This window comes from Xiphophorus maculatus, chromosome 10, assembly GCF_002775205.1.
Source record: "Xiphophorus maculatus strain JP 163 A chromosome 10, X_maculatus-5.0-male, whole genome shotgun sequence".
Classification (NCBI taxonomy): domain Eukaryota; kingdom Metazoa; phylum Chordata; class Actinopteri; order Cyprinodontiformes; family Poeciliidae; genus Xiphophorus; species Xiphophorus maculatus.
The window spans coordinates 23,220,864-23,237,761 of NC_036452.1; the positions used below are offsets into that span (position 1 = coordinate 23,220,864).

The 16,898-nt window shown below is 41.3% G+C and overlaps 1 protein-coding gene across 1 annotated transcript; it reads right to left on the reverse strand.

The window, feature by feature from the left end:
• Positions 1-49: 49 nt before the first annotated feature.
• On the reverse strand, positions 50-14,281 carry fscn2 (fascin actin-bundling protein 2, retinal). Its single transcript, XM_005813541.2, has 7 exons — positions 13,776-14,281; positions 13,365-13,463; positions 12,546-13,272; positions 2,193-2,349; positions 1,595-1,716; positions 1,341-1,508; positions 50-557 (listed from the first exon to the last, which is right to left on the reverse strand). Exons 2-7 carry the CDS (start codon positions 13,455-13,457, stop codon positions 352-354), a joined length of 1,473 nt encoding a protein of 490 aa, XP_005813598.1. The 5' UTR covers positions 13,458-13,463; positions 13,776-14,281; the 3' UTR covers positions 50-351.
• Positions 14,282-16,898: the final 2,617 nt, after the last annotated feature.

Consider the following 16,898-nt stretch of genomic DNA (forward strand, 5'->3'; position numbering starts at 1 on the left):
TGTCAGTGCCCGATTTTAACAGCATTAAGTGAAGGCAAAGAAGAGAAAATTTCCACTTATGACTGAATGCCTTTAATTTCTACAGTTTCAGACATGAATTTCTGCTTGCATCAATTGTCTACTGGAAAACAATCTAAAAGAAAAACACCAAACTAATGTTTATTCAGGCTAATTTTCAGGCTACAGATCTTGAAAATACTTCTGTTGGCTTATCATACTGCACGGTCTCTTCTCCAGCTCTTCTCCAGCTGAACATCTGTCTCATTCTTCAGCACCAGGAAACTTTAGAGACTTCTCTCCTCAGTGAATCTCCAAGCCTGGCAGAACAGTTGGGTCTGGTATTAGTTTGCTCTAGAACTCCCACAGAGCCGAGCTGCTGAGGCTCAGCCCGTCTCCCTTCAGCGTGCCTCCCTGGTCTCCGCGTAGGTATTTTCCGTTTTTTCCTCTGATGGCGAGGCGGCCGCGCTCCAGGAGCTCCAGGGTGAAATCCTCCGGAGCCTCGCCGTCTGCACACACCAGCCCGCTGCTGTTCACGTACCAGAACCGCCCGTCCACACCTGCAACGGCACAAAGGAACCAGTGAGGGGCATACCGGTGACCTGCTGTGTGGGCGCTTAAAGGGCCAGTACTGTGTGTTTTCCGGGTATAGGGTGCCATTTTGTAGCACCAACAAGTAACAATGTCACCTTCAGTTGTTATTAAAATGCTATGTATGACTTAAAAGAATTTTTACTTTGTAATTTAACTTGTTGAAATTGGAGCCCCGGGCAGCCCATGATTTGAGACTTAAAAATCACAAGTCATGTTGTGATTTTTAAGTCATCACAACATGACTTAAAATAATTTTTACTTTGTAATTGAACACCTTGAACTTAAACCTCTGTCTTTTTAAAAACTCCTGCTCTTTCTGAAACTTCGCCTTCAGAAGGTCATCACAACATGGCTCCTCTATTAACCCTTTAACAACGTTTCACCAGCGCTGTACTGAGAAGTAGCTCTTATAATGAGCTCGGCTGATGCAGTTCAACCAGATGTTTGCTAATTTCTTCCGGCTAGTCTGAAGGAGCTGAGTGGGGGAGATTTGCAACATTCGGTTTTTAAGCTACACTTAATCTGGAACAAACATCCAGAAAACTGCAAAAACAGCCGAAACACTGAGTTCCTTTAAATCCGGGCTGAAACCACAACCTGTTTAGAGACACTTCTGATTAGTAATAAATGTGCAAAATGTTTATGGCTTGTTTCATAATTGATGACTGTAAGATGTCTTTACGATGTGAAGCACTTTGTCAGCCTGTTGGAATGTGCTGAATATGCTGTGGTATTAAACTGAGCTTGACCTTTAATATGATAGGCTCCGCTGCTGTACTCCAGGGTGAAGATGTCGTAGACTGATCTGCTGGCGTCCAGCGTGTTGGAGTTCCTGTGGTGGCAGATGAAGCCGTTGTCCCCTCTCAGGATCAGCATGGGCCGGTTGATCAGTTTCAGAGTGAGCTGCTCGTCCTCACCTGGAGAAAAAAACAAAAAAAACCAAGTTGGCTCAACGAGGATTAGAGGAGAGAGGAGATCCGGCAGGAAAGAGAGGAAAAGTCACCTATGGTGTCACTGACTGCCAGTAACTGGCCATTCTTCTTGGTGCAGATGTATTTGCCATTGCTTGCTTTTATCGCCACCTTGTGGCTGAGCCATTCCACTGAAAACATGGTGTTTGCAGATCTGTGGGCAAAAAAATCCCTCTAATTATTTCTCACAGTAAAAAAAGTTATATACAATATATTAGGGTCACTATAGATGGGGAAAAAGGAGGTTGCTAGAAAAAGTTTTTTTTTTTTTTTTACAATTCTGAGCTCCACATGTTGTTTTCTAGAAAATGTTTGCGATTAATCTCAAAATATCGGTGTTTTGTTTTTTTTTTTCTCGCAAATGTTCAACTTTTCAAGCTCACAATATTTTCCCCTCAAAATGTCTGAGCTGTTCGGCAGAAATTGACTTAGGATTATATGCCGAGTTTATATGACTAATGCTTTCATGATGAGTGAAACCATCAGTCACTGCATTTCCTCACCTTAATGTAAAAATAATTCCCCAACATAAGAAATAATTCATTGCTCAGAAACCATGTTTTAGTGTTTCCCGCCCACTCACATAAACCTATGCCTCCATTTGAACGCCTCCCGCGGCCGTTCACTCACACTGCTGTGGCGGTGCTCTGCACGCCGCCGTGAGCCACCAGGGCCCAGTAGAAACCTTGGCTGGTGCGGAAGGTGCACATCTTGGTCTCCCTGTCGATCTCCATCTGAAACGTCTCCGTGTCAGTTTCATCTTCTTGATTAGCGGCGAGGCTGACTCCTGGGAGGGCCACAGGAAAGACGCATGTCGCGGTTAACTCGACGACAAAATGGTGGGAAAGCTGCAGGTACAAACTGTTTAATGGTGGTTCGTATTAGATTAACCCAGAGACAGATAGTGCAGTGCAACTTCTGTTTTTGAATATGTTCTTTGAATATAAAAAGGAGAGAAATACCTTATTGTCGTCTGGTATTACCATTACTAGTTAGTAACATAACAATTAGCATAAAGAAGCTATTTTATAACTTAAAACCTAGACCTACTCATCTCAGGTGCTCTACTTTCAAAAATCAAACTCACAGTTAAATGAAAAGTGACTCTGGCCCTTCTCATTGTCTAAAACCCAAATCCAACTTTGTATTTAAAGCTTTATCTGTCTTTGGAATGGGCTTGGGGATTTTAACCCCCCAGAAAACCTGTGGTGGATGTTCCTGAACTTTACAAGGGTCAAAATTTAAACACACAAGCTCATATATAACCATACACTCCAAATTTGTTCACTTTCAAGCAGCTATGTGCTAGCTTAGCTCTGGTTGGACAGAAACAACCAAACAGGGGTTCATGCTCTCTGAGGTTATCCAAAGTTGCAGCTGGGAGCAAAAGTTATAGAAATGAACAAAAGGTGTTCAGGGAAAGAATTATGAGAAAATAATAACTTTACAGAAAAAAAACAAACACGACTCCAGCTTTAGGTTTTGGACTGAAACTCAGGTTTGAAACAGAACAGAACCTTAGCTGGTTGGTACTTTCAGTTTTCAGTTTATGACGAAAGTAAAGAGTGGGCAATATTAAAAACATGGGAAGTAAATACAATAAAAGAGTCAGTGCAGGAAAAATAAGCCTGATTTGACGCAGGTTTCTTGTTGGCGCGTAGCAGCAATTACAAACATCAGTCCCTCCGTCGTTTGCACCTGATGAAAAGTCACACCTTTGAAATATTTTCAGCAAATCTCTTGGAAAGCAATTATTTTTGCCTTTCCGTTGCTTATGCATCGCAGATAAACACAGATGTTTCCGGCAAACAAGCGCTGACACCCTTCCATCCACGGTGTGACATCCTGGTGAGGAAGAAAACATGACGCTTTACGATCAAACCTGCTCTTCCACCAGCTACTACCGGTTACTCTTAAACATTTCAAACTGTGTTTCACATGTTTTCTGATTTAGCCGTAAAGACAACCAACATCTCAAACAGGTTGTTGCTTCGGTTGGGATAAACTTGCTGCACCACCAGATTGCAGAGGGCCAAATCCTTAATTAGATGCATCTCAAAATATCCCCCAAACATTTTCTTAATCCTTTAACAACGCTAATCTCCGTGCCTCTTATCTCTTCCTGTTCTTGTTAGCCGTACCTGTTCCCTCTCCCTTCCCCCCTCGTCTCCCTCCATACCCCTAACACCCTAAAGCCCCGTCCCGAGCCATTACCCCGCCCGGAGCTCCGGCTGTCTGCTTTATTCACAGCGGGGCTCAGATATAATCAGCTTTAGAGCAATCCCCGCTTCTTCCTTAAAAAAAACAGGAATAAAGACAAAAACAGGAAATGAGCGGAGGATTGTATGGGCCAAACATAGCAGATAATTAGCAACCAATCCTAAACCATTAGGCAATAAAACTACAGCTGGTCAAACATTAGGGAAATGATGTCACACATAAAAATAATTAAAAAGATAAATAAATAATTTGCAGTCAGTTGCTTTTGCTTACCTTCAAAAGAATTTGAAGTTAGGCAAAGTTTAAATTCTTTATTTCTAGAACAGTTTAAAGAAGCAGGAGCTCCACCACAGCAGTGGTCAGCTCAGCCCCCAGGATTAGGAAACAATACAAGATTAAATGAAAACCGAGTCACAAAATATCATGAAAACATGAAAACACAATGATACGGTACTGAAGATAGAGAAAGGCAACGTGAAATCAGTATAAAAACATAATCAGAAATTTGAAAATCATTGAAACTTGAAAACAGTTTTGATGGAAAGAAAACTTTCATTAATTAAAAAAAATTGTGAAATTGCCACAGCATCTTGTCAGTGAACATTGACTGCATGCGAGCCTTTGCTTTGGATGGCCTTTGACTATGGATGCTATAAATCATCAATATTGGAAACCAGTCTTTAGTTAGAGAGCAATATAAACAGCTAATGAGCTAAACCTGACAAAAAGTCCCTCGCTGCAGTGATTATCCAACACAATGTTGTTATATAGCAGAATGTAATGAAGGCATCTGGGTTTGAACTGTTTCTTTTCTAAATTCCAGCAGCAGCTAGCTGTGCTTTTATGATATGCTCAGCTTGTTTGTATTAAAATAACATAACTGGGGTTATTTTTTATTTATTTAATTTTATTTTTCAGACGGGTGCTTGACATTTCCCCCCTTCGCTACCAGAGTTACCACATTCTGTGATGTCATCCTCCCCAGTTCCCAGGCTGTAGAGTCCACCTCGTCACGGTCCTGCGGGCGCAGCAATCCCCGGTAAACAGACACTTCACTTTTCTTGTCAGCTACATCACCGAGATAAGCGAGGTCCGAGTCTCTGAGGAGAACTTCCAGGGAAACCAGTTCTGGGTGAAACTTCACTTCCTGATTATGGAATACCTGATGCTTATCCTACCCTACCATACCCAACAGAGTTTTATCAGAAAGCCGTTCCAAAGAGCCAGCTTGCATATTGTAAGATTTTGTCAAAACTGGTTTAGCCTTTCCTGGTTTGTGCTTTGCTTTACTTTCTACTATATACATTATAAATCCGTTGTATTTCATTAGAGTCAACTGGCTGAAATGGGAATTAAAACCAAAACAAATGTGAAACATGACTGTAATATATGGATAATCAACTGAATTAACTTATGTGATCAGTTTTATGTTTTAGAAATCATTATAATGTTTTTGTATGTCAAAAAGTGACAGGTACATTTGACATTTGAAGCAATAACTCATGAAAGTTTGATAGTACTACTGTTCTGAGTTGTTGTAGCAGCTGGCTGTGCTGTAAAATTTTAAAAACACTCCACAATAACTCTGCACTGTGCTTTCAGAATTCATTCTTAAAGGGGCAGTATTATGTAAAATCCACTTTTTTGAGGTTTACATGATGTTATAATGTTATTCCCTAAACAAAACCACTGGAGTGTTGCCTTGATTCTTTTCATGCATGTTTGAGAAATCCTTTAATCTCCATGGCAACCATTCAGCTTTTCAAAACGCCTAGGTGGGCCTAGCGCTGCCTTCAGACGTTTTGTCCTCTGAGCTGCGGTTTCCGAGTTTCCGCCTCACAGAACACAGAACACCCCTTCCCCACTCAGCTCCTTCAGACTAGCCAGCAGCAATTAGCATTATGGAAGTTACGTCTCAATCAAACGCTGGTAAAAACATGCTTAAAGGGTTAATAGAGGAGCCATGTTGTGACGACTTCCTGAAGGCAGAGTTTCAGAAAGAGCAGGAGATTTTAAAGAGACAGAGGCCTAATTTTAAGGCGATAAATATAAAAGTCATATTTCTTTTAAGCCATATAAGTAGCATTTTTATAACAACTGAAGGTAACATAGCTACTTGATTGTGCTATAAAATGGCACTATATGCCTGAAAAACACTTAACACTGCTCCTTTAAATTGTCTTCTTGCAGCTCTAGGTTGGGAGTTCTTGCAGTTTGTTCTTAACACATTTACCTGGTCAGAACTCGTTCCCTATTTGGTGTGCAGCCATTATTATACAAACCCTGAGTAGGACTGACCTGTGAGAATTTCCCAATAGTTCCTGTGAAGTATGGAATGTCCTGGCCAGTGAGAATTTTGTTCTTGTTCTTGTCCCTGTTGTTCCAGATCACATGTTAGCCGTTAGCTTGTTTATAATCAAACAACATGGCAGAGCTGTGTGATTGTTATTAAATCCAAATGAGTAAAATATACATTCTAAACCCTGATGAGCTGAAGAGCACTTTAACAGGTGAGAGGAAAAGTCTGACTTCTTTCAAGCGACAAAAGAGCTGCAGACGACTTTTGTCAGTATGAAATCTCTAAACTAGATGCTCAGCTTTCAGCTGCTCGTTCGTGACAGTGTTAATCCAATTTGTTTGAAATATTCTTTTGGGGCATTTCAAAAGCGACCGCGGAGATAAACCGCGGAGGAGAGGGGATGATACGCAACAGAGATGTCACGCTCACTGAGCTGCTGGGATGGTTTAATCACATCTTATTCACACTTGATAAACTAGGTATCATTAGGTCGTACAGCTGGTTAAATTATCATTGATCTTAAGTGCATCTGAAGCATAAATTTAAGCTCTTCCACTCTGTAGCAACGCCTGGGGGCCTATCACTCCTATTCTCTCTCATCCCAGCTCAATGTCATGCTTAGTCTACCTATTCCGTGTGTCTATTTCACACTAATTCAACCCAGAAATGATCTTCAGACAGAGCTCAGCTGGGACCTTATAGTTGCTGTCTGACAGATGAGACAAGAGCCGACAGTGGAAGGAAAGGTGGAGGAAGAAGGAAAAAGAAAGCCAGAAAAAGGGGGAAGGGAGATTGGATGTGCTCTAATCCGAGCTGGCATGATTATTTATTGACGGTATTGTTGATGAGCATCTTTGACACACTTGATGGTCAAGAAAAAGGAAAGGAGGAGAGAAACAAATGGATCAGTGCACTTCCAGGAGCTCCTGAATAACACACAGGTTCTAGTGTCTTATTTCTGATCGAAGCCCAGATCTAGCTCCCCTTCCTCAGGTTGTCCTACCTACAAGTCTGGAAGTGGGGCAGACCTAACTAATCCATCAACGATAGTCGGCCCTGACATCAATTATTAATAGTAAGCCAATGCCACTATCCCTGCGTCCCTTATTATCCATGAGCTCCCATCTTTTCATCCATCACGACTACACTTTCCTTTATTTATTTTTGTACTTTTTCCAACACATCTTGTCCTAGGTTTTGTGCATGGATGGAGAAAGTCTGTCGTTTTGGAAAATACAGAGTTTATTTCTTGGCTTTAGTCATTTTTACATTGACTCTTGTGGAGATTTTTAGCAGGAAAGTTGTGACTGGCCCGTGAAAGATCATGAGACTAAACGTTACACACTGCATATAATACAGACCAACTTGCTGAAGTCATACAATAGTCATCTTTTATACTTCTATACTACACCAGTGGTGGAGAAAGTACTCATACAATGTACTTAAGTAAAAGTACAAATACACAGACAAAAATTTACTCAAGTAAAAGTCAAAGTACCACATTATTATTTTACTTAAGTAAAAGTAAGAAAGTACAAGCTTTTAAAACTACTTAAGTATTAAAAGTAAAAGTACTTGCCGACCATAATACCTAACGGCTTATATAATGTCATTAAGTGTACCTATCGTATTTAGTTTTAATAAATCAGTAATGTACCATTTTAATGAGCAATGCTGTTACTTGCAAGTTCATGCTAGCTTATAACAATATACAGTAATCGTATTTATTTACTGCAGTCGAGTTCAACAAAAAGCTTGCTAAGATTACATAAAACTTCACTAACACAAATTAATTTAACATCGATAGCGTTTAGCAACTTAACTTACCTCAATATGTTTTTTCAAATTTGATGGTGAATTTTTGAAAGATAGAATTTCATGCTTTCGGGGAAGGCAAAGGCGGCATTGGAATCTCCAGGAAGCGTTTTTTGACCCAGTTATTTCAAAGAAATCTTTTAAATGGGTGGGGCAGGTCTTCTGGAGGATGACTATCCTTGGACTCCATTCTGGGAGTTAATGATTCTGCAGGTCCTGCGTACTGTGCTGCTCTTCTTGAGGGAGGGCCTAAGGGTTATTTCCCGCTTTGGATTGGTTCAGCGGACTGATTCTGCTCTCGCCATTGGATACTTTCAAACTAACGAACAAATCAAAAAACTGAAATGCGTCTTGGATGTAACGAGTAACGAAACGCTATATAGAAATGTAGTGAAGTAGAAAGTACAGATACTTACTGTTAAATGTAGTGGAGTAAAAGTAGAAAGTATCCATTATTAAATCTACTTAAGTAAAGTACAGATACACGAAAATTGTACTTAAGTACAGTAACGAAGTACTTGTACTTCGTTACTTCCCACCACTGTACTACACTATGTCACTTTTACAAAAATATGTTATATATTTGCTAAAACTGTCACCATATCGTTATGAGACAGTTAATCTGTGAAAAAATCAATCTCCTTCACCTCGTCCCTGAGCTACTATTACCATCTGAAGAAATACTTCACTCTCAACAAAAAACAACCAATCAGAGCCAAGAGGAGGCTGTATAATTTGTTATTTACAAATTATGCTTTATTTATTAATCAAAGCACCAAACATTTGTACAATGAACCCAAAAGTTTCATGATCTGTCCAGGGTGCATGCTGCAAAATTAAAAATGTCCAAATCCAGAATCATATTGTCAGTCAACTTTTATGGATTTACCGGTGTTTTTAAAGTAATTTCTGTTCAGGTGTGAACCTCTTCCCTGGCAACCACAGCTAAGATGTGTGATTCATTGGTAACATCTGTCTCAGTTAAAGGAGCAGTATGTGTTTTCCAGTCACATCGTGCCATTTTATGGCAAGTAGCTATGTTACCTTCAGTTGTTATAAAAATGCAATATTTATCAAATATGACTTATAAGAAATTTGACTTTGTAACTTAGAGCCTTGAAATTGGACCTCTGTCCCTTTAAAAAACTCCTGTTCTTTCTGAAACTCCGCCTTCAGGAAGTCATCACAACATGGCTCCTCTCTTAACCCTTTAACAATGTTTTTACCAGAGCTCTTACAAAGAGCTCAGCAGGTGTACAGTTCCATTAGATGTTTGTTCATTGCTGCTGGCTAGTCTGAAGGAGTTGAATGGAGGACTGCTGCTTTCTGAGGCGAAAGCTCAGAAGCCGCAGCTCCTTCTTGCTGCGTCTTGAAGGTGGTGCTCAGTCCACCCAGGTGTTTTATACGGCTGATTGGTTGCCATGGGAAATACAAGAATTTCTCAAACATTCATGAAAGAATCAAGGTAACATTCCAAGTATGTTTTTGATGAAGGCATAACATTATATCATGATTTAAAGTTCAGAATAGTTGATTTTATGCAGTACTGCCCCTTTAAGAAGCAAAAGCTAGTGTTAGCTTTGTTGCTAAACTAGCTAAAGCTAGATACAAACCTCCTGGACTAACACAGGAATTTTGATCATAACTTGGACTAAATGGGTATAATGCACCGTCCTCCAAATGTGTATAATGTATATAAAGCACATTATACACATTTACTGTAGTTCTTAATGTATAATAAAATCCACATAAACCCATCAGCTTTACTGTTTACAGGTTGGATTAGCGGGTTAAAGCCGGACTCATGGGGTGGAAGTTTTGGCTGCAGGTAAGAGGCAGCTTGGGTTTCTGAAAGCAGATTCCCCTCCCACCCCCCTCGCCCTCCAGGAACGGGGGCCAACTTCATCAATAATTCAAAACAACTCACCACTCGTCTCAGCAGGATAGCATGATTGTGAGTGGGCGAGTGCTGCAGAAAAAATATGAGGCTTTTGTTTGTGGATAGAGAGTGCTAAAAGAGTAAAAAAAGCAGGATGAGGAGCAGCATGTAGCCAAAAATTATCAGCATGCATGAATGTACAGTACATAGCATGGTATCCCAAATGTTTGTTTTATATGAAACCAAATGTACAGTACTTCCAGCAATTTAATTCCTGCTCGGAGCGGCCATTGCTAACCAAGAACAATGAGTAAGGAGATATTCAGTTACAGCATCCAGGGTTGTAGCAACTTGAGCCTGCAGACTAGAATCTGCCTAGTGATGGCCAACATGATCTAATGTGCTGACAATCGCCATTGGTCTATGCTAATCTACCTCCAAATCCATTCTGAAATCAGACCAATGGGCCCTTTGACCATGGCGACTGAAACTCTAGGCAAGTCACACTGTGGCAACTCAACTAGATGAAACGTGACACTCTAATTTAGAACTGCTCTGGTTTTTACTCTGATCAAAGAAATTCAACCTTGGTTTTGAGAGGAAACTACTTTGGGGTCAACGAGGAGTCCATCAGCATGACAGGCATGACGATGAGGTGATGTCATGCCTAACACAGAGATCAAATAACGCCTGAAGTTCCCTTATCACAAGACTGAAGAGTAAAGACATAATTCAATATCAACACAGGCACAGGCAGCTGCATCACTGAGAGCATAGAGCTAAATGAACCGGGACAAACACAAAATGTATTTTAAGCATATGATATAGCAGAAACGTAAAACAATTAACGTATGTATTTATTATGTTGAGCCCGTTTTATGACAAAATCTCAGTTGCTTAAATCACAAATGAACTGTAATTAATTGGATTTCTTGGACGGCTATACCCAGTTTTACTTGTCACCTTCAGGCCTGATTACTGCCGAACTGTAAAATCACAAAATCACTTCAATAGAATCTGTCACACAACATGAAGCCATCAACAACCCTTCATGCCCCAATCTAAGGATTAAAAAGTTGATTCCAAAGACCCACATAAAAAGCCTTTATCCACAAATGGAGGAAACATAGAACAGTAGGCTACTAAATATTTTCGGGAGTGGCCGGCCCCCCAAAATTGCTCTCAAGAACTTATTCAGGAGGTCAGAGAAGTGCCCATATAAAGCACTGTGGACCTCAGTTGCATCACTTAAAGCTGCAGTATGTAACCTTTATAAAAACATGTTTTTTACTTACTTGTTAAAACTGTCACCATGTCGCAACAGTATGAGTCAGATGATCTGTCTGAAGAAATACACTGTTTCCCACCAAAACAACCAGAGTAAGGATGACGGTCTTAGCACTGTCAATCAATTTTGTGTACATGCTGCACAATGTGATAATCGTGGAGAAACAACTCACCGTTCAAGGAAAAACAATTTATCTGCCATCTTGGGTGGCTCTGGTAACTAGCTTAGCATTCATGGCAGGCTCTACTGTTGGGAAGATGCTTTAGCATAGCAGAGAGCAGGGAGAGAGGGGTGCGGAGCAGCAGTGTCAAGCATGATTGACAGCGCTAAGACTCTCCTTCTGACTATTATTGGTCATTTCTAGTTAGAACTGGGAGAAGGAAGATGAGCTCGATTTTTTTCACAGATTATCTGTCTTAGTTCCATAGTGTCCTGACATAGTGACAGTTTTAACAAATATGTAAAAAAGAAAACCACTACAACTCAAGACAAGAATCACTGTTGACCAAAAGGAATACACAGGCCCATCACAGATTAGCCACAAAACATCTTGATATTGTCCAAGAGGTTTGGGACAATTTTCAGTGGACTGCCAAGACAAAATGGAAATGCGTTGTTGGGTATGAATTCCCTACATCTGGCATAAAACTAACAAAGTATTTCAGAGAAAGAACATCACATTGACAGTCAAACGTGGTGGTGGTAGTGTGATGGTCTTAGACTGAGTTGCTCCTTCAGAACCTAGACAACTTGTCATAATTCATGGAGCCAGGAATTTTGCTTGTTACAATAAAATCCTGAAGGAGAAAGTTCCCCCATCCTTAAGCTAAAGAGTTGCTAGTTGAGTAGCTCAACAATATTTAAGTGAAAATTTTGGATTGACATCAGCAAAGCCTAGACTTAACTCTGACAGAGATGCTGAGGTGTGAACTTGAAAAGGTCAATCATGCTGGAAAACCCTCCAATATCATTTAAATAAAAGAATTGGCCAAACATCATCCATACGGAGTCCTTCTCAGTTAATGCTGGTTGGCAGTTGGTGAAGCCGGTGGGCTTAGGGGTAATTACTTTGTCTCATAGCCAAAGTCCCATTCCAAAATCCCCTATTCCCTTCTGGTGCCTTTCATGAGGCCCACACTGTGAATCAGTCTTATCTGTTTTATTTTAATGGAAAGGTGCATCTGTTCACTGTAACTTATGCACGATAAGCACAAAGTGCATCACTCATAATTACCATGCACCCCTTTGCCAATCATCAGTTTCGGCTTCATTATGAATGTAAGCAGGTCAGCATGTGTCAGCAAAAGCTTGCGTGTCCTTCAGCAATGGCACTGAAGGTAAGTCTTTGTTCATTCAATCAGCTTGTTGGGAGTCTGTGCAATGTTTTTGGAAGACTAGTAAGATGACCTTGGAGCAGGGATTCAATGAATCTAAGGATTTTAGAGAGGAAACTATTTTGAAGATGGATCTGTGTTTTCTTACCTTGCCTGTTGGAGACATAACGGCCATTAGCTGCTATCAAAACCACTTGTGGATGGCTCTCCTCCAAGTCAAACAGTTCATCTTTGCCTGGCTTGGAGCATCGTCCTGACCTCAGGGTCCCTGTGGGGCCCATGGGAGACAAATACTTTCCCTCACTGTCTTTAAAGGCAAGCTTCCCACACTTCAGCTCCAGTGTGTATGTTGTGGCCCTCCCATTCTCTGTCTGCAGCTTCCCATCGCTGCTGAGGAAGCGGCTGTCGCAGGTCTTTAAGCAGTACTTCCCATCCAGGTAGACGAGAGTCAAGAGTGCCTCGACACCCCATGGAATGTTCCTGTCCACTGCGATTTCCCCGTCCTCCGTGGAGAGGTGGGCATACCGCTTACGGGCGACAGACAGCAGGTTGGCTTGCGGATGCAGAGCCAGGTGTATTGCCCAAAGCTCGGCATCTGTGATAATCTGAGCGAAGCAAGACAGGTAGTCCCGAGAGCCACCGAAGAAGCGGAGGTATTGCTCAGACTGGAGGGCCCAGCGGCCGTCTGACTGCGGTATGATGAGGAAGCGGCAGTTGGAGTTATGACCATCTGCCTCGCAGGTGACTTTGCCATCCTTGTCAGAAGCCAAGTAGCGTCCCAGATGACTGCGTAAATACACAACTTGGGTCTCCTGGGAGTCTTGCTCTAGAGTCCATATCTGCTTCTTCTTTAGGCTTGGAGCTGATGCATTCAGCTGAGACACAAAAAAGGTGTCCTTTTAATACATTATGTCTACAGATGACATGTACCACCACCAAAACAGTTTCATTAGCTTGCACTGTTTACCTTGTAACCAAAGTTTTCTGCAGTGAGGTAACGACCCTCATGATTGATAAGACCAAACTGTAACTTCAAGGGATGGTTTCCGTTAGCAGGCATCTTCACCTTTGGGTATGTTGAGTCCAGAGAGTAAGGAAGGACATGTGACAAGGGTTGTGAGAGAGAAATAAGAAGTTAACATCTGGGGACAGGAGATACATAAGAAATAGTCTGATTAGACTAAAGAAAGAGAAGAGGTTTTTAAGCTGTGAAGAATAAGAGAAGCATCAAAGTGAATGGTGAAATGCAAACGCTGTAAAAGCAGGAAATCAATTCATTAAGGTGCAGTACATAAAGCACTCCGAAAACCACAAATTCTTTCCCCCGCCCATGACTTCATTATACATTTTTCCAGCCGCAGCCTCCTAATTTACTTACTGCGGTTTTGTGGCTTCCCCTCTGCAGTTCCTGCGGCTCCAATTCCAGCTCCCAGATTTAAGAGGCTTCTTTCGTCAGGCTCCCTCTTGTAATTCCTTCTCCTTTTTCTTCTTTTCTTGCTGGCTCGTACTTTCTGCTGATCGGGTCTCCGAACTCAGCTCCTCCACCGCTCCTGTTCTTCCTAATCAGGTTAGAGGCAGCAGAGACTTGAGTCAGCCTTGATCTCTCTTCTGTCCAGTGTCAGCCCCTCTTTCTCTGTGGACTAATTTTGCTCTGGACTGCTTAGCTTGCCTTGTGAAGCCTATATCCCTCTTCCTCTCGTCTCTTCAGCTGAACAGCTTCACCCCTGTTCTTGCATGACTTGTTATTTACCCTGAAGGCTCAATCATTTGGTTCCCCAAGACTTGACTTCTCTTGGGTGTTGTCTGTTCCCCCCTTTGGCTTCTTTGCCTATACTATGTTTGGATCAATCATATCAACTGGCTTTACACTTTGCTTTACCTTTCTGTGTAGCGCAGACTTCTAGATTGTGAAAAGCAAGTTTAAGCAGGGATGGAGTACATCCTCAGAGGCCCTAGAAAACTGGAGGACCGCTTCAATCGTCTAAAAGCATAAGCTGTCTATCACAACTCAAGCCAGCTATGAATGATGCTCTCCTTTGAATCTTAAGCCTCTCCCTGACGATTTTTCTTCCGATCCTCTTCTTTTCCCTCTCTGCCTTTCTCTAACCTGCAAGGTATCTAATCCTGCCTTTCTCTTTTTTTTCACCTCATTTGGAGCTCTGCTCTTCACCTCTTTCTCCTGCACATAAATAGAAGTGAGTAGAGACAATACTCATGTATGCTCCCACAGCGCCGGGTAACCAGAGCACTCCCTCTGCCTTTGGGGTACTTGCCTGACTGCGGCTCCCCTTACCTGCCTGTGCTGGGTTTGGTTACACACTGTCTCTGATTGCAAGCTCTCTCCATTCTAATGGGAAGTGTGTCTGAGATGAAGGGGGAGGCAGACTTTACATCTAAATTTAGGAAAGGAGATGCTGGGTATAAAGGCAACAACCTAATGATCATGCAAGTTTTTGAATATGTGTGCTTGCTTCTGTGTGCGTGTGCAGGGGTGTGCGTGCGTGTGTGTAATCAGCCTTGCCAATCAGCCTATTATAGGTCGCCTTTGAGGAGTAAACAGACGTGTCTGTTCCTGAATCCATCTAATCCTCAACCCAATCATCCCAACCTGGCTAATCTACTGCCAACCCTCAAACACACACACACACACATACACACACACACACACACACATACCCCGCCACTCCACATATGCACTCGCATCACACATGATGACGTTTACTCTGCTTGTCAGTGGAAATGAACGTCTACATTGACTCACTGACAGAGTAATGTAGATGTCATCACCAGCCAGAGAGTTGGGGCGTCGCGTGGCGTAGTAGGTACAGCGGGTGCCCCGTATGTAGAAGTGATAGTCCTCGTAGCGGTTGTTCCGGGTTCGATTCCTGACCTCGGTACCCTTAGCGCATGTCTTCCCCTTCCTGCTTCCTTCTTGTCCAACTACTGTTGGAAAATGGAAAATGGCCACTAATCTCGGCCTCACACAACACAACAGACAACAAAGGTTTACTCCTGAAGAACGAGGACTAAACTGCTGCATAAACTAGGATGGACAATCCATGTCACACAAATGCTGACAATGTAACTCAAAGACTTACAAATCATCACCTTCCTAAAATAATGGCCTGTATCATTTTTGCCAAAAGTGATTTTTTCTTTTGGCCTGTGACATCTTTTTGAAAGAAAATGGTGGTGATTTTCTTTTTTTGGTAAAATTGCCAAAAAAAAAAAAAGAAGACTCAAGCCATTATTTTGGGAAGGCGACGAAATGTCATAGCCATCCATGATGGCAAAATTATTCCATTTAATAAATGTTAATAACTTGGGTTTCCGTGTCTTGGGATTCTGAATATGAGCAGGAATGATGTGTGATTTCAGGTTAGAGTCTCCAAAAGCTTTTGTTGACTCATAAAAAGTTAAAAGGTTTCTCCCTCGCTAATTTAGTTATTTTTCAAGAGTCATTAGATGGGTCTGAACACTTAAACTTAGCAACAAAGTTACTGAGTTGACAATACTGGCTAATAAAGACTTGGTCACAAAGTTAATATCCACAGGCCATATCTTTTACAGTTTTATATAGTGAGCATGGGTTTTGTTTTCTAAATTCAGTTACTTGCCAATATTTATTATTTAAAGATTTTTGTTGGCACTGTTAGCTGTGGCTATGAACCTGGGTCCAGGGTTTGAATTTTATTGGGCCTTTCTGTGTATGCATTGGTTCTCTCTCACTCCCCACAATAAAAAAGACTAATCATGCACATTATGTTTATAAATTCTAAATTGTGTGTTTGTGTTGCAATGTGTCCTGGGAAACCGTCGGAGTTTGACATTGTAGAAAATGAATAATTCATTATCAAAAAAATTACTTATCTAGTTACCATGTAACATGAGTTTTCTTCAACTGACTTTATGATAGTTTTACCATCAAACATTACTTATATCAATCAGATTTTTGAGGTGAAAACACCACCCAGTAGTTTGGGTCAAACTGATAACCAGCCCTAATGTGTTAAATCAACCCATGGCTCGTTCACAAAGTAACCTAGTTTTTGGGGGAGTGTAAATTGAGACAAAGTGGAGGATCATCAAGAGAGCAGAAAGGCACGTTTGTAGCACCCAACAATACAAAGACTGCAGTATATTTGATCCAAATAAGCTTTGATATCTGTTCTGTCAAATTCACCCAAGCGTGTGGTGGGACCGCTTTTCTAGCTATCTGAGTCAGCTAGCTATGCTGCAATGCTTACATTAGCTTGCATGTAAACAGGAGCAGAAACAGGAGGTTCTTTTTTTTCTCCAGAGCAACAGACAGTTTCAGCTGTTTTGCAGTTTTCTGGAAGTTTGCTCCAGATTTGTGGAGCATAGAATCTGAATGCTGGATAAGGAAAAACAATTAAAACCCTGCCAACTAGTTCCTGTTTTACTCGATTCTGGAAAAAGAACAATTCAAATGGAGGTTTAGAAGTCTAAAATCATTGTGACATGCAGGCCTCATGAGCAG

Bases quoted from the DNA above. Each gene is read 5' to 3' on its own strand.
- fscn2 (XM_005813541.2), bottom strand. From the start codon at position 13,457: ATGCCTGCTAACGGAAACCATCCCTTGAAGTTACAGTTTGGTCTTATC. The intron at 1,717-2,192 runs GTGAGTGAACGG...TTTTGCCCACAG, and splicing joins CAGAGCACCGCCACAGCAGT to ATCTGCAAACACCATGTTTT. The intron at 1,509-1,594 runs GTGACTTTTCCT...TTTTTTCTCCAG, and splicing joins GGCAGTCAGTGACACCATAG to GTGAGGACGAGCAGCTCACT.